We start from the raw sequence: 22686 nt of genomic DNA on the forward strand, positions 1-22686 counted from the left end.
CCTCCATACTCCTACCATCTGTGTACCTATCCAAACTTCCCTTAAATGTCAAAATCATGCTGCATGCACCAATTGCACTGGCAGCTCATTCTCACAACTCTGAGAGACCAAGTTTCCCCTGAAACTTTTCACCCTTAACCCATGACCTCTAGTTATAGTCCCACTCAACCTTAGTGGAAAAAGCCTGCTTGCATTTACTCTATCAATACCCCTCATGATTTTGTATGCTTCTATCAATTCTCCTGTCAATCTTCTATGTTCTAAAGAAGACAGTTCTAGCCTATTTAATATTTCCATATGACTCATGCACACCAGATCCATCAACATCCTTGTCAAGTTTTTCTATACTCTTTCCAACCTTGTTTACATCTTTCCTGTCGGTTGGTGAAAAACACTGCAGAAAATACTCCAAATTAGGCCTCACCTATGTCTTATGCAATTTCAACATGGCATCTCATTTCCTGTACCCAATACTTTGATTTATGAAGACCAATGTGCCAAAAGCTTTCTTTATGACTCTACCTACCTATGATGACACCTTCAATGAATTATGGACTTGTATTCCCAAATTACTTTGTTTGGTCCTCGGTGGCTTACTGTTCAGTGTAAGACCTGTCCTGGTTGGTCCTCCCAAAGTGCAACACCTCACACTTGTCTGCATTAAATTCCATCTGCCATTTTTCCACCTGGACCAGATCCCTCTGCAAACCATGATAACCTTCTTCACGGTGCACTGCACCCCAAATCTTGGTGTCATCCACAAATTTGCTGATCCAGTTAACCACACTGTCATCCAGATCATTGATGTAGATGGCAAACAACAACAGACCCAGCCCCAGTTTCTGCAGCACTCCGCTAGTCACAGGCCTCCAGTCTGAGGGGCAATCACCTACTGCCACTCTCTGGCTTCTCCCACAAAACCAATGTCTAATCCAATTCATTATCTCATCTCAAATACCGAGCGACTGAACCTTCTTGACCTTCCTGCTATGTGGAAGCTTGTCAAATGTCTTGCTAAAGTCTACTGCCTTGCCTTTATCCACTTTCCTGGTGACTTCCTCAAAATAAGACTGGTCAGACACGACCTATCGCATATGAAGCCACGGTGCCTATCCTTAATCAGTCCATATCTATCCAAATACTCATAAATCTGGTCCCTTAGAATACCTTCCAATAACTTTCCCTGCACTGATGTCAGGCTGATCAGTCTATACCTTCCTGATTTATTTTTAGAGCCCTTTTTAAAGAGCAGAACAACTATGGTTATCCTCCAATCCTTTGATACCTCACCTATCATTAAGGATGATTTAAAAATCTCTGCTAGGGTCCCTGTATTTTCTACACTTTTTTCCTGCAGGATACAAGGGAAAATCTTGTCAGGCTCTGGGGATTTATCCACCCTAATTTGCCTCAAGACAACAAACACTTCCCCCTTTGTAATCTGTATAATGTCTGTGCTCTTTTGCCTCACCTTTATAAATTCTATCTCCATCTCCTGAGTAAATAAAATTGAACCATAGAACGTTACAGCACAGAAACAGGCTTTTTGTCCCTTGGCTGCGCCGAACCATTTTTCTGCCTAGTCCCACTGACCTGCACCTGGCCCATATCCCTCCATACTCCTTCATCCATGTACCTGTCCAAGTTTTCCTGAAATGTTAAAAGTGAGCCCACATTTACCACTTCAACTGGCAGCTCATTCCACACACCCACCACTCTCTGTGTGAAGAAGCCTCCCCTAATGTTCCCTTTAAACTTTTCCTCCTTCGTCCTCTGGTTTTTTTCCCTCCCCTAATCTCAGTGGAAAAAGCCTGCTTGCATTCACTCTATCTATACCCATCATAATTTTATACACCTCTATCAAATCTCCCCTCGTTCTTCTACACTCCAGGGAATAAAGTCCTAACCTATTCAACCTTTCTCTGGAACTCAGTTTCTCAAGTCCAGGCAAAGAAAAAATGCAAAGAATATATTTAAGATCACCCCCATCTCTTCTGGCACCACTCATGGATTACAATTCTGGTCTCCCAGAGGACCAATTTTGTCCTTTGCAATCCTTTTGCTCATAACATATCCATAAAATCCCTTAGTATTCCCCTTCACCTTGTCTGCCCGGCAACCTCATGCCTTCTTTTAGCCCTCCTGATTTCTTAAGTGTTCTCTTGTATTTCTTATACTCCATTAGCACCTATCTGCCTATACCTGCTATGCACCTCCTTTATTTTTCTTAACCAGCACTTCAATACCAAGGTTCCCTCCACCTGTTATATTTACATTTTATTCTGACAGGTACATACAAACTTTGTACTCTCAAAATGTTCCTTTTGAAGGCTTCCCACTTAGCAGGTATACCTTCACCAGAAAACAGACTGTCCCAATTCACAGATCCTTTCTGATAGCATCCAAATTGGCCTTTTCTCGATTTAGAATCTCAACCTGTGGACCAGATCTATCTTGTCGCACATTTACTTCGGAGTTAATGGCACTGTGGTCACTGGATGCAAAGTGTTCCCCTACACAAACTTCTGTCAGCTGCCTTGTCTCATTACCTAATAGCAGATCAAGTTTTCCACACCGCTCATCGGGACTTCTATGTACTGATTAAGGAAACTTTCCTGTACACTTTTGACAAACTCTTTCCAGCTAGTCTTTCTACAGTATGGGCGTTCCACTTAATATGTGGAAAGTTAAAATTGCCTACTGTACAACCTTATGTTCCTTGCAACCGTTTGTGATCTGTCTACAAATTTGTTCCTCTAAATCCCGTGGACTGTAGGATGGTCTGTAATATACCCCCATTAATGAGATCATACCTTTTTTATTACTTAGTTCCACCTATAACTCCTCACTAGATGAGTTCTCCTGGCTGAGCACTGCTGTGACATTTCCCCTGACTAGTAGCACCATCCCCCCTCTTTAAATTCCTCCTGCTCTGTCAAATCTAAAACAACAGAATCCCGGAATATTGAGCTGCCAGTCCTGCCCCTCCTGCAGCCGAGTCTCACTACTGGCTCCAATGTCATAATTCCAGGTGCTGATCCATGCCCCGAGCTCATCAGCCTTTACTACACTGAAATATTCGTGCCTCAGGACATTAGTTGTACCATGCTCAACCTTTGGATTCCTGACCTTGTCTGAGCTCTTCATGACACCTGCCTCCACAATCTCTCCATGATCTATCCTGGCGCTTTGGCTCCCATCATAATTGCAACAGCAATTAGTCATCCAGTCAAACCTCACTGAGAAATGACATGAGAGTCAGGGTATAGCCCCCTAGCTCCTTGGGTTTTCTGCAGGCTCAGTGGCATGACATAGTGAATAAGGAGTGAAACTGAAGAACAACAAAATACCCTGCAATTATTGTTCCATTCACACAAGTATGCCTGCGCAGGTAAGTAAGAATTTCATTAAGTTTTCTGCAAGTAAATATTATAGGATTCTGACAGGTGAGGACTGTAGGTAACCATTACCATCTAGGGTACTGTCTAATAAACTCAAAAATAGTATTCTATTTCAGCAAAGTCTTATTGATACCTTTCCATTAACTTCTAAGCAATATAACATCAACTTAAGAGCAATGCTTCTGCTGGAGAAACAACGGAATGGCTTTAGATAGAAACTTCTTTAGCTCCTGACATAAACCTCTGGCTTTCTGCCAGCCAAAGAGCTTTCCTACTTCCTATTTCCGGACTCCACAGGAAGTGACCCAAAACAGATCTCAAACAAAATAAAAGCTGGATGTGCTTAATCACGTAGAAAAGAATACATAAATCAGATCCCTAAAGGGTGGAACAGCGAGTGTGAAAATTTGCTCACTAGGTCAGTGTGTACAGAGGTGTTGGGAGAACAGAATCAGAACCAAGTTTAATATCACTGGTATTTGTTATGAAATTTGTTGTTTAAACATTATTCCAATTCTGATCATAAAACATTCCTTTAGAACAGAAATGAGGAGGAATTTCTTTAGCCAGAGGGTGATGAATCTGTGGAATTCATTGCCACAGACAGCTGTGGAGGCCAAGTCCTCGGGTATATTTAAATTGGAAGTTGATGGGTCTTTAATTCATAAGGGCATCAAAAGTTGTGGTGAGAATGGTGTTGAGAGGGAATATGACTCAAGCATGATCAAATGGTGCAGCAGAGACTATGGGCTGAATGGCTCAAATCTGCTCCTATGTCTTGTGGTCTTATGGCTCAAGAATAGCTTCTATCCTAAGGTTAATTGGAGTCTTGAACAGACCTTTCATACGTTTAAGTGAACTCTTCATTTTCTTTCTACCTCAGTATGGACCTTGCTTACCGGGTCTGAGTCTGAAGCTGTACCCTCTGATCCTAGACTCTCCCACTATAGGAAACATCCTCTCTGTATCCACTCTATCTGTACCCTCTGATCCTAGACTCTCCCACTATAGGAAACATCCTCTCTGTATCCACTCTATCTGTGTCCTCTGGTCCTAGACTCTCCCACTATAGGAAACTTCCTCTCCGTATCCACTCTATCTGTGCCCTCTGGTCCTAGACTCTCCCACTATAGGAAACATGCTCTCCACATCCACTCTATCTGTGCCCTCTGATCCTAGACTCTCCCACTATAGGAAACATGCTCTCTGTATCCACTCTATCTGTGCCCTCTGGTCCTAGACTCTCCCACTATAGGAAACATCCTCTCCACATCCACTCTATCTGTGTCCTCTGGTCCTAGACTCTCCCACTATAGGAAACATGCTCTCCGTATCCACTCTATCTGTGTCCTCTGGTCCCAGACTCCCCCACTATAGGAAACATCCTCTCCACATCCACTCTATCTGTGCCCTCTGATCCTAGACTCTCCCACTATAGGAAACATGCTCTCCGTATCCACTCTATCTGTGCCCTCTGATCCTAGACTCTTCCACTATAGGAAACATGCTCTCCGTATCCACTCTATCTGTGTCCTCTGGTCCTAGACTCTCCCACAATAGGAAACATGCTCTCCACCTCCACTCTATCTGTGCCCTGATCCTAGACTCTCCCACTATAGGAAACATGCTCTCCGTATCCACTCTATCTGTGTCCTCTGGTCCTAGACTCTCCCACTATAGGAAACATGCTCTCCGTATCCACTCTATCTGTGCCCTCTGATCCTAGACTCTCCCACTATAGGAAACATGCTCTCCGTATCCACTCTATCTGTGTCCTCTGGTCCTAGACACTCCCACTATAGGAAACATGCTCTCCATATCCACTCTATCTGTGCCCTCTGATCCTAGACTCTTCCACTATAGGAAACATCCTCTCCGTATCCACTCTATCTAGTCCTTTCAATATTTGGTAGGCTTCAACAAGATCCTCCCCCATTCTTCGAAACTCCAACGAGTACAGTCCTAAAGCTGTCAAACGCTCTTCATACATTGACCCCTTCATTCAGATTCTCATTTATTTATCACGGGTACACTGAACCATATTGTGAATGTGTCATTTGTGTTAACAACCAAAACACCCGAGGATGTGCTGGGGGCATCCTGGGCAAGTGTGGCCACAAATTCCAGCACCCACAAAGCATGCCCAAGTTCCTGGGATTGTTCTTGTAAATATCCTCTGGACCCTCTGCAATGCCAGCACATTCTTTCTTAGTTACGGAGCCCAAAATTGCTCACAATACTCCAAGGGTGGCCCGACCAGAGCATTCCATCCTTGGTTTTATATTCTAGTCCTCTTGAATTGAGTGCTAACCACCACTAACTCAACCTGCACAGTACCCCAGACAATAGACTTAGCTCTCCACCAACAGTCTGTTGAGCAATTCACTTCATGACTTTGAAGCTGAGTGTGGGAAAAGTGCCAGAACTCTTTGACTTGACCCTTTCCTCAGAGAACTCACTACCACATCAGGGCTGTACGTTGGCACCAGTTGGCAAGCTCTGTGCTAGAGTCTGGAGTTCTGGGAGTTCTCATCAATGGTACGCTTCCTTTGCATGCATTTTTTTAGAGTTGCAGCTGCTGTCCAGCAGCTATGATCTTGCCAGCCAGGATTTCCCTCTGTAGGATGCCTTTGGGATACACACATAGTGGAAATATGCACCAGCTCATGCGGAGGAGCTTGGCTCAATGTAGTAGGCAGGCGGGGAAGCTTATGAGGTCCAGGTTTTCAGTTACATATGCTGCTGTTTGTCCAGATGTCAGGGATTTATAGCAAATCATGGTTGTTAATAGAGGAAAAATATCGTTTCAGTATGAAGTATGCAAGAAATTGTAGAGAGCTGTGGACATACTGCAAAGAGCCCTTATGAAGTGTCTTGGCCCAAAATGTCAGCTCTATTTCTCTCCATAGATGCAGCCTGGCCTGCTGAGATCCTTTAGCATTTTGTGTGTTGCTCTGGATTTCCAGCATCTTCAGAATCTCGTGCTTATGTTTGAAAGCTGTGGACACAGTGCAGCACATCATGGAAACCGGCCTCCCCTCCGTGGACTTTGTCTTCACTTCCTGCTGCCTCAGTAAAGCAAAGATACCACCCCTACCAGATGTTCCCCCTTCTCCCCTCCCCTCTCCCATGAGGCAGAAGATACAAACTCCTGAAATCATTGTCACACAGACAGAGCACAACAGCATGGATCCTTTCCCATCTCATCTGTGCTGAACTTTTACTCTGCCTCGTCCCTTTGACCAGCTTCTGGACCATAGCCCTCCTATCTATCAGAATCAGAACCAGGCTAAATATCACCAGAATATAGAAATCGACACCACATTACAGGCCCTTTGGCCCACAATGTTGTGTCGACCATGAAACCTACTCTAGAAACTGCCGAGAGTTTCCCTATGAAAAAGCTCTCGATTTTTCTAAGCTCCATGTACCTATCTAAGAGTCTCTTAAAAGACTCTACTGTATCCATCTCTAACACTGTTGCTGGCAGTACATTCCAAAAACCCACCACTCTCTGCGAAAAGCTTACCTCTGACATCCCCCTTACACCTACTTCCAACCACCTTAAAGTTATGCACCCTCGTGTTAGCCATTTCAGCCCTGGGAAAAAGCCTCTGACTATCCATGCCTCTCATCATCTTATACACCTCTATCAGGTCATGTCTCATCCTCCGTCACTCCAAGGAGAAAAGTCCCAAGTTCTCTCAACCTGTTCTCATAAAACACACTCTCCAATCCAGGTAAAATCCTTGTAAATTTCCTCTGCACTCTCTCTATAGTATCCATATCCTTCCTGCGGTGAGGTGACTAGAACTGAGCACAGTACTCCAAATGGGGTGTGACTAAGGTCTTGTATAGCTGTAACATTACCTCCTGGCTCTTGAACTCAATCCCATGGTTGATGGACGCCTTCTTAACAACACTGTCAACCTGCACAGCAGCTTTGAGTGTCCTATGGACTCGGACCAAAATTGCGCTGATCCTCCACACTGTTTTATATACGAGGATGAACTTGAAATTGCTCATCCTTTCTGCTTCTGATCCCTTTATGAGGACGATGATGTGTTCCATCGTCTTACCCTTTCTGAAGTCCACAATCAGTTATTAGGTCTTACTGACATTGAGTGCAAGGTTGTTGATGGAACACCACTCAACTAGTTGATACATCTTGCTCCTGTAAGCCCTCTCGTCACAATCTGAAATTCTGCCAACAATGGCTGCGTCATCATCAAATTTACAGATGGAATTTGAGCTGTGCCTCGCCACACAGTCATGAGTGTAGAGAGAGTAGAGCAGTGGGCTAAGCACACGTTCCTGAGGTGCGCCAGTGTTGATTGTCAGCAAGGTGGAGATGCTATTTCAGATTTGATTTTCTGGTTAAGAAATTGAGGATCCAGTTGCAGAGGGAGGTACAGATCAAAACTGTAGGAGTGATTGTGTTAAATGCTGAGCTGTATTCAATAAACAGCATCTTGACAAAGTTACTGATCCAAATGTACCACTGGGTTCAAGGACAGCTTCTACCCCACTGTTATAAGAACAGTCTCCTAGTACAATAAGATGGAGTATTAATCTCATTATCTACTTCATTCTGATATTGGGACCTTATCATTTACCTGCACTGCACTCTTTGTAACTGTAACACTTTATTCTGCAGTCTGTTAGTATTTTCCCTCATACTACTTCAATGCTCTGTTGGAATGAATGGGTGTGTATGGACGGTATGCAAGACAAGCTTTTCAGAATCAGATTGTGAATCAGATTCAGGTTTATCATCACTGACATATTTGTGAAATCTGCTGTTTTGTAGCAGCAGTGCGGTACAAGGTATCGAAGTGTTCTATTGAGGCCCTCTGTTGGTCAGGGTTAAGGATGGATGTTGTGCCCAGGCCAATGTGATAAGCGGGCCAGAGCAGTATGATATAGAGAGAAATCTGTTGTCCATGCAGCTGATGAATCCAAAGGAACAGTTTGGCACAGCGGCATCGCAGGAGTTGCCAGTCAGCATTGAAATCAATATACATATCCTGCCTCAGGGGCACCTGCTCTGGAATTTTCCCTCTCGCTGTACTCCTGAAGCATTCCCCAAAAGGCAGTAGAGGTTTTAGATCAGAGTTTTTCTTCTCTTAGATGAGCTGCCAACCATGGCGGATGAGCTCCATCTGCCCAAAGTGACTGGTTATAAAATACCAGGAACCTGCCTTTGCCCCTCCTCCTGTCAGCAGAAATGATTCCATCAGCTTTAGAAGCTAAGTCACACATGAAGGCTCGGATATGGACTTGGCTGTCAGAAACTATTTGAGATGCACACCACTGGGAGCATTTAATAGGTAGTGGGAGATCTCCACTACCAACCCTGGTTATAACAGCCTCTAGGAACCAAAATGCAAGTTGTAATAAAAAATATAAATCAGTGAATGTAGTGCAGAAAGGAAGAGCAAGGTAGTGTTCATTGACTGTTTAGAAACCTGATGGCAGAGAGGCGTATCCCTAAAGTGCTGAATGTGGGTCTTCAGACTCCCTGATGAGAGCAATGGGAAGTGTTCATGTCCCAGATGGGGAGGGTCCTCGCTGGTGATGGATACTGGCTTCTTGAGGCATGGCTGTTTGCGGAGGTGCTTGATGGTGGGGTGGATTGTGCCTGTGATTAAGCTGGTTGTCTACAACCCTCTGCAAATTCTTCCAGTCCTGTGCATTGGCTCCTCCATACCTGATAGTGATGCAGACAGCCAGAATGCTCTCCACAGTACGCCTGTAGAGATTTGAGAGAGTCGTCACCTTGATCCTTGTGACAAAAACAAACTGATTCCAGTTGCAAGAGTTATTGGCAAATCAAAGTCACAGAGATTGTGGAAAGCTTCTGACCCAGGAGGGGGAAAATTAATCATGCCAATAACGTTCAGGAAATTCCCACCTCTCCCTGGAGGTCATTGCTCTTCCAGTGAGAGTGGCCGTCCATCTTTCTTTTATTATCAAAGTATGTATAGGAGATGGAGATGAAAAAAAAACAAACCGTGGGAATAATAGAAGCAAGCAAGCAGCATCCAGAAACAAAGTATGTCCTTAGGCCGGGAATCTCGGCTAGCTGGAGCAGCTCACAACCTCAGCCCCAGTTCAATGAAGAGTGGAGCAAATGCTGAGGAGCAGTGAGCAGAACCGGCCCTGCCCTTGTCTCTGGTCCGGACACCATGCCTTTTCAATCCATCCTGCCGGCATTTAAACTGTCTAAACTTCGGGCTGTTCTCGCTTCTATGACTGCATTGATATACTTTGGGCCTGGACCCTGCTGCCACATTTTGACCCTGCCCGATCTTTTCAAGTTGGCTTGGCACATAGATCAATCAAACCTCGCTCTCGATGGACCTCGAATCTGCTTCACCTCCGCTTCGACTTTTCTCCACTCTGCTCACTCTAATTCTATCTCCAACTCCGACCAATTCTCCTTGAACACGCCTTGACCACGTTCGTAGCCACATACCTTAACCCTCAAGTCAGCTACACCATTGCTTGCCTCTTTTGTGTTTGCGGTGATCATTTACCATCATTTTTTTTCAGAAAAAGTACACTTATGTAAGTCGGGAGAATGCACACCAGTCCTCAACAAGGGGACGGTGGTGGAAAATGTGAACAGTTTCAAGTTCCTGGGTTTCAACATCTCTGAGGATCTGTCCTGGGCTCAACATTGATTCAATCATAAAGAAGGCACGCCAATGCAGCTATATCAGGAGTTTGAAGAGATTCGTATGTCACCGAGGATTCTTCAAATTCTTCAAATCTCCTGAAAATTATGCCCCCGTGTATTAACCATTTCTGTCCTAGAAAAAAGTCTCCAGCTGTCCACTCTATCGATGCCTTTTGTAGTTGATGGCAGAGAATCAAGCAGCAGAGAGACAGGGTTATGAAGCTCACAGGTCTACACCAGAGTCAGTCCATACCATGCCTGGTCTGGTCCTCTGTTGGGCGCAGCCCAGTAATCTGACCGACGGACGCCACGCTCTCCCTCTTGGCTTTCCACAGCACGTCTGCCCAGGCTGTCACCTTCCGGGGGACGCTGAAATCTGTGTCAGCCAGCAGCAGATGTATGTCCTCGGACAGCTGCTCTAGGAACACTTGCTCGAACATGAGGCAGGGCTTGTGTCCATCAGCCAGGGCCAGCATCTCATTCATCAATGCTGATGGCAGTCTGTCTCTCAAACCGTCCAGGTGAAGCAGGTGGGCACCCCGCTCACGCCGTGAGAGGCCAAAGGTCCCAATGATCAGCACTTTGAATGCATCATATTTGCCTTCTTCTGGGGGCAACTGTATGAAATCCGCAACCTGGGCGGCCATTTCTTGGTCAAGGGTGCTCACCACGTGGTAGTAACGCGTGGAATCAGAGGATATCTGCTGAATCTGGAACTGGGCTTCTGCTTGGCTAAACCACACGCATGGTCGCAGCATCCAAAAAATCGGCAGTTTTAGCAAAACTGCGTGAACAGATGAAGAGTCGGTCATCTTTGGTCCAAATCCCGTTTGGACCGTTGGGGTCACCAATGTGGCGATGTGCTACACACAGCGCTGAAATAACGACTCGCAGTCGGTAAGTTGTTTCGAGACTAGTTTATTCAAACCGCGGCACTGGCATTTAATCCCTAGCGCCCGCCCTTTCCGGGTGGAAATGACATCAAAGGTGCATTACCAAAGTCTCTCCCTGCGCGCTGGCTATTTGTGAGCCGGTTCACCTGCACAGAAAGTGGGTCACCAAATAACCCCCCCCCCCACCCCCCCGGGACCGGCGATACACCCCCCAATGTCCACAGTCTGGATCGGCCTCTGTTTGGGAGGTCTGCCTCTGCACCGCGGTGCCTGAACCTCGACTGGCTGCGCCAAGTCCACATGGGCTGGTTTGAGTCGGTCCACCATGAAAACCTCCTCTTTCCCCCCAATGTCCAGAACGTACGTGGGCCCGTTGTTGTTGATCACCTTGAACGGCCCCTCGTACGGCCACTGTAGCAGTGCCCGGTGTCCGCCTCTTCATACAAACACAAACTTACAGTTCTGCAGGTCTTCGGGTACATGGGTCGGGGTCTGTCCGTGCTGTGAAGTCGGTACGGGGGCCAGGTTGCCGAGCCTCTCGTGTAGTCTGTCCAGGACTGTTGTGGGTTCTTCCTCTTACCCCCTTGGGGCTGATATGAACTCTCCTGGGACGGCCAGGGGTGCACCGTACACCAACTCGGCCGATGAGGCGTGCAGATCCTCTTTGGGCACTGTGCAAATTCCAAGCAGGACCCAGGGAAGCTCGTCCACCCAGTTAGGTCCTCTCAGGCGGGCCATGAGAGCCGACTTCAAGTGACAGAGGAAGCGTTCCACTAGTCCATTCGACTGTGGATGGTGGGCAGTTGTGTGGTGTAGCTGCGTTCCCAACAGGCTGAAGGTGAACTGTGCGCCTCTGTCGGAGGTAATGTGGGCCAGTACCCTGAAGCGTGCTACCCAGGTTGCAATCAATGCTCGGGCGCAGGAATCGGCAGATGTGTTGGTGAGCGGGACCGCCTCTGGCCACCTCGTGAACCGGTCTACCACAGTTAGGAGGTACCGCGCTCCTCGGGACACTGGTAGGAGGCCCACGATATCCACATGAATGTGGTCGAACCTCCAGTGGGTGGGTTTGAACTGCTGCGGCGGGGCTTTAGTGTGCTGCTGCACCTTGGCTGTTTGGCACTGGGCGCACGTTCTGGCCCATTCACTGACCTGCTTGCGAAGTCCGTGCCACGCGAACTTGCTGGAGACCAGCCAGATGGTTGTCCTGATAGATGGGTGCGCCAAACCGTGTATGGAGTCGAAAACTCGCCGCCTCCAGGCTGCCGGGACGATGGGGCGAGGTTGGCCGGTAGCCACGGCGCACAGGAGGGTCCTCTCACCTGGGCCTACGAGAAAGTCCTGCAGCTGCAAACCCGAGACTGCGGTCCTGTAGCTGGGCATCTCGTCGTCTGCCTGCTGCGCCTCCGCCAGTGCTACATCGTCCACCCCCAGGGACAGGGCCTGGACAGCTGGTCTGGAGAGTGCGTCCGCCGCGACATTGTCCTTTCAGAGACATGCTGGATGTCCGTCGTGTACTCGGAGATGTAGGACAGATGTCGCTGCGGGCGAGCCGACCAGGGATCGGACACCTTCGTGAACGCGAAGGTCAATGGTTTGTGGTCCGTGAATGCGGTGAACAGCCTGCCTTCTGAGAAGTACCTGAAATGCCGGATTGCCAGGAACAGTGCCAACAGCTCCCGGTCGAAAGCACTGTACTTGAGTTCGGGTGGTCGTAGGTGCTTGCTGAAAAACGCCAGGGGTTGCCAGCGCCCCTCGATGAGCTGCTCCAACACCCCACCGACTGCTGTGTCGGATGTGCCCACCGTGAGGGCGGTGGGAACGTCCGTTCTGGGGTGCACCAGCATCGCGGCATCTGCCAAGGCTTCCTTGGCTTTAACGAAAGCAGCCACGGCCTCCTCGTCTCAAGTAATGTCCTTGCCTTTACCCGACATCAGGGTGCACAAAGGGCGCATGATACCGGCTGCTGAGGGGAGGAAATGGTGGTAGAAGTTCACCATACCAACGAACTCCTGCAAGCCTTTGACCGTGTTGGGCCGGGCAAAGTGGTGGATCGTGTCTACCCTGGCGGGCAGAGGTCTTTGGGAATCCTGTAGCCCAGGAAGTCGATGATATCGAGACTGAACTGGCATTTGGCCGGGTTGATCGTGAGGCCGAAATCACTCAGGCAGGAGTCGAGCTGGCGGAGGTGGGACTGATGCTCCAGACGACAACTGCTGGCTATAAGGATGTCATCCAAATAGATGAACGCAAAGTCTAGATTGCGTCCCACCGCGTCCATTAGCCGCTGGAACGTCTGTGCGGCATTCTTCATGCCAAACGACATTCGGAGGAACTCGAACAGGCCGTACGGGGTGATGAGTGCTGTTTTGGGGATGTCTTCAGGGTGCACCGGGATTTGATGGTATCCTCAGATGAGGTCTACTTTGGAAAAGATTCTTGCCCCATACAGGTTTGCTGCAAAGTTCTGTATGTGTGGCATGGGGTAGTGGTCTGGAGTTGTAGCCTCATTCAGTCTGCGGTAGTCGCCGCATGGTCTCCAACCCCCAGCTGTTTTGGGCACCATGTGCAGGGGGGCGGCCCATGGGCTGTCGGACCTCCGTATGATCCCCAATTCCTCCATCCTCTTGAACTCCTCCTTTGCCAGGCGGAGCTTTTCCAGGGGGAGCCTTCGTGCGCGGGCGTGGAGGGGTGGTCCCTGGGTCGGAATGTGGTGCTGAACCCCGTGTCTGGGCATGGCTGCCGTGAACTGCTGTGCCAGAATCGATGGAAAGTCCACCAGGATTCGGGTGAATTTGTTGTCTGTCAGCATGATGGAGTCCAGGTATGGGGCTGGCAACTTGGCTTCACCCAGGGAGAACGTCTGGAAAGTCTCGGCATGTACCAGTCTTTTCCCTTGCAAGTCGACCAGCAGGCTGTGAGCTTGCAAGAAGTCCGCCCCCAGGAGTGGTTGTGCCACGGCGGCCAGTGTGAAGTCCCACGTGAACCAGCTGGCGCTGAATTGCAGCTGCACTGTGCGGGTGCCGTAGGTCTGTATCGTGCTGCCATTTGCAGCTCTCGGAGTGGGTCCTGGCTTCCTGTTGCGGGGTGTCGTACCCTGTCGGGGGCAAGACGCTGATCTCCGCTCCGGTGTCGACCAAGAAGCGGCGTCCCAACTGTTTGTCCCAGACGTACAAGAGGCTGTCCTGGTGGCCAGCTGCCATAGTCATTAGCAGCAGCTGGCCCTGGCCCTTGCAGGGCGGGTGACAACGGCAGGCTTTTGTGCCCCACCGCTGGTGGTAGAAAGACCACTGTTCACTGGACTCCTCAGTCCTGCCTCTGTGTTGCGTGCACCCCCCTGCCGGGCCTGGTCTGGTCTGCTGTTGGACACGTGGCCTGGTAATCTGACTGACGGATGCCACGCTCTCCCTCTTGGCTTTCCACAGCACGTCTGCCCGGGCCGCCACCTTCCGGGGGTCGCTGAAATCTGCGTCGGCCAGCAGCAGATGTATGTCCTCGGGCAGTTGCTCTAGGAATGCTTGCTCGAACATCAGGGCTTGTGTCCGTCAGCCAGGGACAGCATCTCATTCATCAATGCTGACGGCATTCTGTCTCCCAAACTGTCCAGGTGAAGCAGGTGAGCACCCCGCTCACGCCGTGAGGCCAAAGGTCCCAATGATCAGCGCTTTGAATGCTTCATATTTGCCTTCTTCTGGGGGCGACTGTATGAAATCCGCAACCTGGGCGGCTGTTTCCTGGTCAAGGGCGCTCACCGCGTGGCAGTAACACGTGGAATCAGAGGATATCTGCCGAACCTGGAACTGGGCTTCTGCTTGGCTAAACCACACGCGTGGTCGCAGCATCCAGAAAGTCGGCAGTTTTAGTGAAACAGCGCGAGCAGATGAAGAGTTGGTCATCTTTGGTCCAAATCCCGTTTGGACCGTTGGGGTCACCAATGTGGCGATGTGCTACACACAGCACTGAAATAACGACTCACAGTCGGTAAGTCGTTTCGAGACTAGTTTATTCAAACTTCGCAGCTGTGGCATTTAATCCCTAGCGCCCGCTCTCTCCGGGCGGAAATGATGTCAGAGGTGCATTACCAAAGCCTCTCCCTGCGCGCTGGCTATTTGTGAGCTGGTTCGCCTACACAGAAAGTGGGTCGCCACAATACCGACTTTAATGTCCACACTGGGGTCAATGTCCACAATGTCCACACTGGGGTCAATATACCCACTGATCTTAATGTCCACACACATGAGTCAATATAAACACTGATCTCAATGTCCACACACACAAGCCAATATTAACACTGATCAATATAAACACTGATCTCAATGTCCACACTGGGGTCAATATACCCACTGATCTTAATGTCCACACTGGGGTCAATATGAGCACTGATCTCAATGTCCACACTGGGGTCAATATACCCACTGATCTTAATGTCCACACTGGGGTCAATATGAGCACTGATCTCAATGTCCACACTGGGGTCAATATACCCACTGATCTTAATGTCCACACTGGGGTCAATATGAGCACTGATCTCAATGTCCACACTGGGGTCAATATACCCACTGATCTTAATGTCCACACTGGGGTCAATATGAGCACTGATCTCAATGTCCACACTGGGGTCAATATACCCACTGATCTTAATGTCCACACTGGGGTCAATATGAGCACTGATCTCAATGTCCACACTGGGGTCAAAGTCCAAAGATATAATAATGAGTGAACACAATGTACACTCTGCGGTTAGTGTCCACAGTGGGTTCAATTTCCACACTGATCTCAATATCCACACTGGTGAAAATGTTCCCACTGAGGTAAATGTTCATACATATCTCTGTGTCCACACAGAGTCGATGCCCAGACGGGGATTCAAACAAAGATTTTCAACGAAGGAAAACCTGACACCAGCAGGGCAGGGGAGGAAGACGGTCGGATGATGACTGCAGCCAGATTCTTGAATGTACTTACTCATGGCTTCACTTTCAGGTATGGACAGGGAATACAGGCGGCCCCTTGGGAGAGATGTGCCAGGCAAGAGGTCAATGGTGCAATCATACGGACGATGAGGCAGTAGGGAAGTGGCCCGGGACTTGCTGAACACAGCCTTGAGGTTCATGTATTCAGTAGGGATGGCACGCAGGTCCGGAAATTCCTCAGCGGGATCGGGGCGTGGAGACAAAGTGATCTGAGCATGGCAGAGGCAGTGGGAGTGACAGAATGGGCTCCAGCCTACAACCTTGCGACTGAGCCAGTCAGTGTGGGGGTTGTGTCTAACTAACCAGGGATGGCCCAGGACAATGGGAGCTTGAGGAGATCAACAACATAAAGGGTTAACTGTTCATGATGGTTGCCGGAAAAGCTGAGGCTCAGCGGGGCTGTGACATGGGTGATGTTAGCCAGTCTCTGACCATTCAAGGCAATGACCGCCAATAGTGACTGGAGAGCAGATGTGGGTAGACCCCACTGGGCAGCCAATCCAGAATCGATAAAACACCCCTCCGCACCAGAACCGACCAAGATGGAGACAGCTCGCCATTGGACATCTCACTCCAGAGAAGCAGGTATGAGAGCGAGTGGCGTCGAGGAGGGCTGGACAGGGGACACGCTCACCAGTACTCCTCATCCTCCTGGTGAGTGCTTGGCTCTTACTGGGCATGTGGAGATGAAGTGGTCTGCTTGGTCACAGTACAGACAGGAACGTGTGCTGATTCTCCTTTGTCTTTCAGTCGGTGTCAGGCGGGTACGGGCAAGATGCATAGCTTCGGGCTCTGGAACGGGAATAGTAGATGGGGGCAAACAGCAGGGCAATGTAGACTGATGAGGAGCTTGGAACTCACCCAATGCCCGCAGGGACCCTCTGGAACCCCTCCCTCTGCAGCACTGTTGAAGGCAAACATCAATACGGATGGCCAAATCCACCAGGGCTTCAAAGGCGGCAGGAAGGTCCTGGGAGACCAGCTCATCTTTGATGTCTTCAAGAAGCCATTCAGGAAGATGTTGTACTGTGCCTCCGAGTTCCAGCCGCTGGAGGTGGCTGGGGTCCAGAACTATATGGCGTAATCTGACATTGATCTGCAGCCCTGGTGCATGAGCAGCATTTCACAGGCAGCCTCTTTCCCATGTTGAAGTGGTCAAACACTTTTCTCATCTCCTCAGAAAATAACTGAAAACCGATGCAAAAAGGTGAGCCTGCCTCCCAGACGGCTGTTCCCCGTTCTCTCGCCCAATCGGACAGTTGAGTGATGACATAGGCCACCTTGGCTCAATCAGTCAGAAAGGTTGTTGGTTGTAGTTCAAAAATGAGGGTGCACTGGGGAAGAAAAGAGCAGGCTCTCCTGAGTACGTTTCTGGAGGAGGCAGATGGGGCTGTTGGACAGGAGGAGTAAGTAAGAACGTGGAGGGCAGGGCAGAAGATGCAGTCGCAGAATGTCGATGGGCGCTCTGGGACAGCTGGACTGACTGAGTCTGGGCCACAAGATTGGCTACGCTGGTAGAAAGTGACTCCACTGCTCTGAACACGGAGTCCAGCTGGTTCTGGTGTCTCCCCAGCATCACTCCCCGTTGTTCCAGGGCAGCTCTCAGACGACCAGGGTCTGCTGGATCCATTCTGGCCAGATAGTGCTGTCATAGTGCTGAAGCAGGGATCCAATCACAGACCCAGTACTGTGTACACTGTGAGGTTTACTGAGTAGCGAATCCAGAGGGGCAACAGAGGCAGCATCAAAGTTCAGCCGGAGATCAAATATTCTAGAGAAATCCAAAAACCAGAATCGGGGAACAGGCAGAGTCGATATTCAGACGGACAGAGTACAAATGCTGGAAAGGCTCAGGAAAACTCATTGGCACAATCTGGCAACAAACAGGTGAAAACACAGGACTGAGATGCACTGAGCAATAAACAGAAAGGCAGATGATAGGTGGAGCACAATAAGACACGGGTGGCAGCAAAACTGGTAATAATGAGAAACAGATGAGAGACGGAGTACTCAGTGATACAGGGGCCGGAGTAGAGCAGGAGCGGAGACAGAAGCACGTGGCAATACAAAACCACAGACTGACAGCTAAGGGGAAAACACACAAAAAGACAATGTTCAGTTTGAGGTACTGACACAAACTATTCTGAATGTCCATACATCCCAATGTGTTCTATTTCTTCAACGTCCACACTAGGGTTAATTTCCACACAGATCACAATGTCCATTCTGGGGTCAATGACTTTACTGGAGTCAATGTCCACACTGTGTTCAATATGCACACTGATCTCGATATCCACACTGTTTTCAATGTATGTGTAACACCCAGGGACAGGTTTCACTGCTAATATAGTGGTCATGCTGCAGCAGCAGTGTTTGGGTTATGGTTAGAGATAATGTGAGCTGTCCAGTGAGGGGAGTGTTTTTTCTGGCTGTGTGCCTGACGCAGAGGTGATCTGGGTCTTTTGTTAGGCGGAAGATGGAGAGAGAAGATGCCAGAACAGAGAGGTCATAGACACCAGAAAGGAGTGGACTCGGAGTGGGGCCGGGAGTTGATGAGGCCCGGGGAAATCGATGGAGGACCAGTGGAAGGGAAACTGTGAGCTCCAACTTGTACACGTTAGACTGTCATTAAAATGGGCCTTTTTCTTTTTGTTTTACTTTACTAACCCTTTCTTCAAATTAAGAATTATAAAGTGAAATCGCTTAATTGCATATGGTGTACTGTCTGTTATTTCGTGGCACTGATTTGTAACAGGGTAGCACATCACACAGCATCCACACAAACAGGAGGTTTTACACCTCAATCTCACACGTTTGGTGGGGCCAGAGATTGTCTTCCCTAGACTTACGCAGATGACAGAACCCAAGGGTTACAATTGTGGGGTTCTCATTCGGGATTGATTTTGCTGGATATGCGTGATTGCCCTGAGCATTGAACCAGTGGGTGTGTGTTTAAGTCTGTGCTAAACTATTGTCTGGTAAAGCGATTACAATACGTGGGTATGGTTGCCACCAGGGTGTTAATCCAGGGTTACCCATAATGATTGCGTGCGTGTTGAGTGGTATGGTATCTGTACTCCTGATGAATTGTTAATTCGACTTTTAAGTGCTGTTGAAGGCACTTTTAGGCAAAGTTACGATTGTGGTGCGGAAGTTTGATAAAATGGTGGGCACAGACTTTGTTTTATTTCAGACTAGTGCTGACGTAACGGCAGTGGATCTGCCTGGAAATATCGGGGCCCCAGGAGAGGGGGACTATCCATACTTTCCAGGAGGAGGAGAGTGTAAGAGAATGGGCTGAATCGCAAATCAAGTCTCCCGTAGCTGGAGGCAGAGACCTCAAAGACTGGGTTCTCCCATTTCTGCTTAGCGAAGGGAAGGAGTGCTCTGATTTGGAATGTCTAATAAGTCCCCATCCCCCAGTGAAGGGTGAGAATTCTGAGTTAGTATCCGCCCTTATTTGAGTAAGCAAATAGCACTCAAAACTGGAGTTCACTTTAAACTCAACATCCACAATATCTACAGAGATATTGTGGATATCTACATCAATATCTACAGAGATCTCAATGTCCACACTGATGTCAAGGTCCACACTGCTGTCAATGGACACACTGTGTTTATTGTCCACACTGATCACAAAGATCACACAAGAGTCAATGTCCACACTGATCTCAATGTCCACACATATCTCAATGTTCACTCTGGGATCAATGTCCACACTGTGACCAATATTCACATGGGGGCAATGTCCACACTGATCTCCCTGTCCACACTGGGGTCAATGGCCACACTGATCCCAATGCCCACACAGAGGTGAATGTCTACACTGATCTCAGCATCCACACTGACCGTAATGTCCCCAATGCGGCCAAAGTCCCGACTGGGGTCAATGACCAGACGGGAGTCTATGTTAATGTCCATACTGATCTCAAAGTCCACTTTTACCTCAATGTCCACACTGTGGTCAATATCTACACTGCAGTAAATGTCCACACTGATCTTGATGTCTACTGATATCTCAATGTCCACCCTGGGGGCCAATGTTCAGACTGGCATCAATGTCTGCAATGATCTTTATGTCCACACTGATCTCAATGTCCACACAGGGGTTAATGTCAACACTGATCTCGAGGTACACAGTGGGGTCAATGTCCACACAGATCTTGATGTTGACATTGATCTTGATGTCCACCATGGAGTCAATATCCACACTGATCAGGAAGTCGACACTGTAATTAATGTCTGGACTGCGGTCATTCTCCACGCTGAGGTCAGTGACCACACTGTTCTTGATGTCAACGTCAACATTGATGTTAGTTTCGATATTGACCCCAGTGTGGACATTTACTGTCATCTCTTCTATACGCTTCTCCAATCATATTAAAATCATGCCCCCTTTTGTTAGTCATTTCTACCCTAGGAAAAGTGTCACTGGCTATCTACTCAATCTATGCTTCTTATCTTATTCTATCAGGCCATATTGAAAAGGGAAGGGTGTCTAGACTGGAGGCGAGCATCAAGCCGATGTTCAGCTTGCTGCTCAGCAAGTTGTACCCAACTCTGCACTGAATTTCAGTCACCTGAACTAAGGTTGTGGCCTGCAACTAACTCACTTTCGTGAACTTCAGTTTTGAGTGCCATTTGCTTACTCTTATTGTTTGAATGGTTGTTGGACAATCTTTTTTATAAATTGGTTCTACTGGATTTCTTTGTTTTGTGGCTGCCTGTAAGGAGATGATGCTCAAGGTTGTATAAAGTATACATACTTTCATAATAAATGTACAAACATTTGTATATTGAACTTTGAACTTTATATACCTCGATACATGTGACAATGATAAACCAATTCCAAAAATTGCCAACATGGTTCAGCTGGGATGAATGTCCTGCCTCATCTAACTGCACAGCTATGCTTCAGATTGGCAGGCAGCCCGTGCAGAGCGCCACAAGAGAAATACCTGTATAAATAAATATTTTACGATGTGAATACTGTTTCATATGACATTGACTGTGACAAAATGGAAGTTAATGAGCAAAATCTCCAGCATTCTAACAGGAATTTATTAAATTGACTTTTTATAAACCATCAGAGGATATGACATTAAGAGATTTTATGACACCAATTAAAGCTTATTGATGTCAACCATCGCGTCGTGTTCTGAGATGCTCGACTACATTTGTATGCTGGATATTGTTGGCCAGTCTACTGAATAACAAGTGATTTATACCACAGAATAACTCAATAATCTTTTTATTTCTCGCACGGATAAAAGAAACCCAAAGGAACAGATCATACAGTGTCACACTGCAGGAGGCAACGTGATTCTATTTATCATCCCCAAGGGTCCCTCAGCCAAAGTACTGCCTTAAAAATGCTGTCATTTTAGCTATATGAGCACAGCAAAATCCCACAAATTAGATTTTACAAAAAAAATCAGCAGTTTTGTTTTTGTGGTGTTAGCTAAGTTGCGAGACTCAACACAAAATACTGGAAGAACTCAGTAGCATCTGATTAAACAGTCGATGTTTAGGGCTGAGACCCTTCATCAGGACTCTATGAAGTCCTGATGAAAGGGTCACAGCCCAAAGTGTAAACTATTTATTCCCCTTCGTAGATGCTGCCTGAACTGCTGAATTCCTCCAGCATTTTGTGTATGCTACTCCGTATTTTCAGCACCTGCAGAATCTCTTGTGTTTATTATTAAGTTCTGAGACTGATTCTTTGAAGTGGAGTGCCTTCATTGACATGAGTCAGAAACAAGCCCTTCAGTTCACCATTTGTTCTAACCCATGTTAATCCCATTTAAATCATTTAAAGGGGACTAAGACATAAAAGCAAGGAAGTATTGCCGTGACTTTACAAAGTTGAAAATAATTTGGAAAATGTGCATGTAGCTCAGGTGATTGATGGTTGGGTTGAGTTGTTCTCCAATCTTGACAATTCACCTGCAAATGTTTTTTCACCATACGAGGCAACATAATCAGTGCGCTATTAATTGCGGTGTGTCCTTTGAATGCTTATCAATCAGCTTTCAATCAGCTGATTGATAAGTATATAAAGGCCAAGCATTCAGAGGACACACCATAATCAACAGAACACTGATGATGTCTTAGAAACATAGAAAATAGGTGCAGGAATAGGCCATTCGGCCCTTCGAGCCTGCACCGCCATTCGGTATGATCATGGCTGATCATCCAACTCAGAACCCTGTACCTGCTTTCTCTCCATACCCCCTGATCCCTTTAGCCACAAGGACCATATCTAATTTCCTCTTAAATATAGCCAATGAACTGGCCCCAACTGTTTCCTGTGGCAGAGAATTCCACAGATTCACCACTCTCTGTGTGAAGAAGTTTTTCCTCATCTCTCCTAAAAGGCTTCCCCTTTATCCTTAAACTGTGACCCCTCGTTCTGGACTTCCCCAACATCGGAAACAATCTTCCTGCGTCTAACCTGTCCAATCCCTTTAAAATTTTATACGTTTCAATAAGATCCCTCCTCAGTCTTCTAAATTCCGGTGAGTATAAGCCTAGTCGATCTAACCTTTCTTCATTTGAAAGTCCTGCCATCCCAGGAATCAATCTTCTCGTATGATGATGAAACGTTTGCAAGTAAATTGCCAAAATCAGAGAAAAACTCAACCCAACTTTATAAGGTCTTGGTCAGATTGAATTTAGGATACTGTGAGCTGTTGTGGGCCCTAAATGTAAAAGAAAGGGTGCATTGGCCCTTCAGA

General features: G+C 47.6%; 1 protein-coding gene across 4 annotated transcripts in view; it reads right to left on the reverse strand.

Moving 5' to 3' along the window:
• Nucleotides 1–22686, reverse strand: part of LOC132402627 (uncharacterized) — a 381320-nt gene that overhangs the window by 20633 nt on the left and 338001 nt on the right. The window contains exon 3 of one of the 4 annotated variants that reach the window (XM_059985545.1): nucleotides 20807–20907. The exons of 2 other annotated variants lie outside the window; for them this stretch is intronic. In XM_059985545.1, coding sequence (XP_059841528.1) covers nucleotides 20864–20907 — 44 coding nt within the window. In that variant the 3' untranslated portion in view covers nucleotides 20807–20863. Of the gene's footprint in view, nucleotides 1–20806; nucleotides 20908–22686 lie in introns of those variants that run through there. One more of the 4 variants, XM_059985544.1, reaches the window with a different exon arrangement.

Source organism: Hypanus sabinus, chromosome 12, assembly GCF_030144855.1.
Source record: "Hypanus sabinus isolate sHypSab1 chromosome 12, sHypSab1.hap1, whole genome shotgun sequence".
NCBI classification, from domain to species: domain Eukaryota; kingdom Metazoa; phylum Chordata; class Chondrichthyes; order Myliobatiformes; family Dasyatidae; genus Hypanus; species Hypanus sabinus.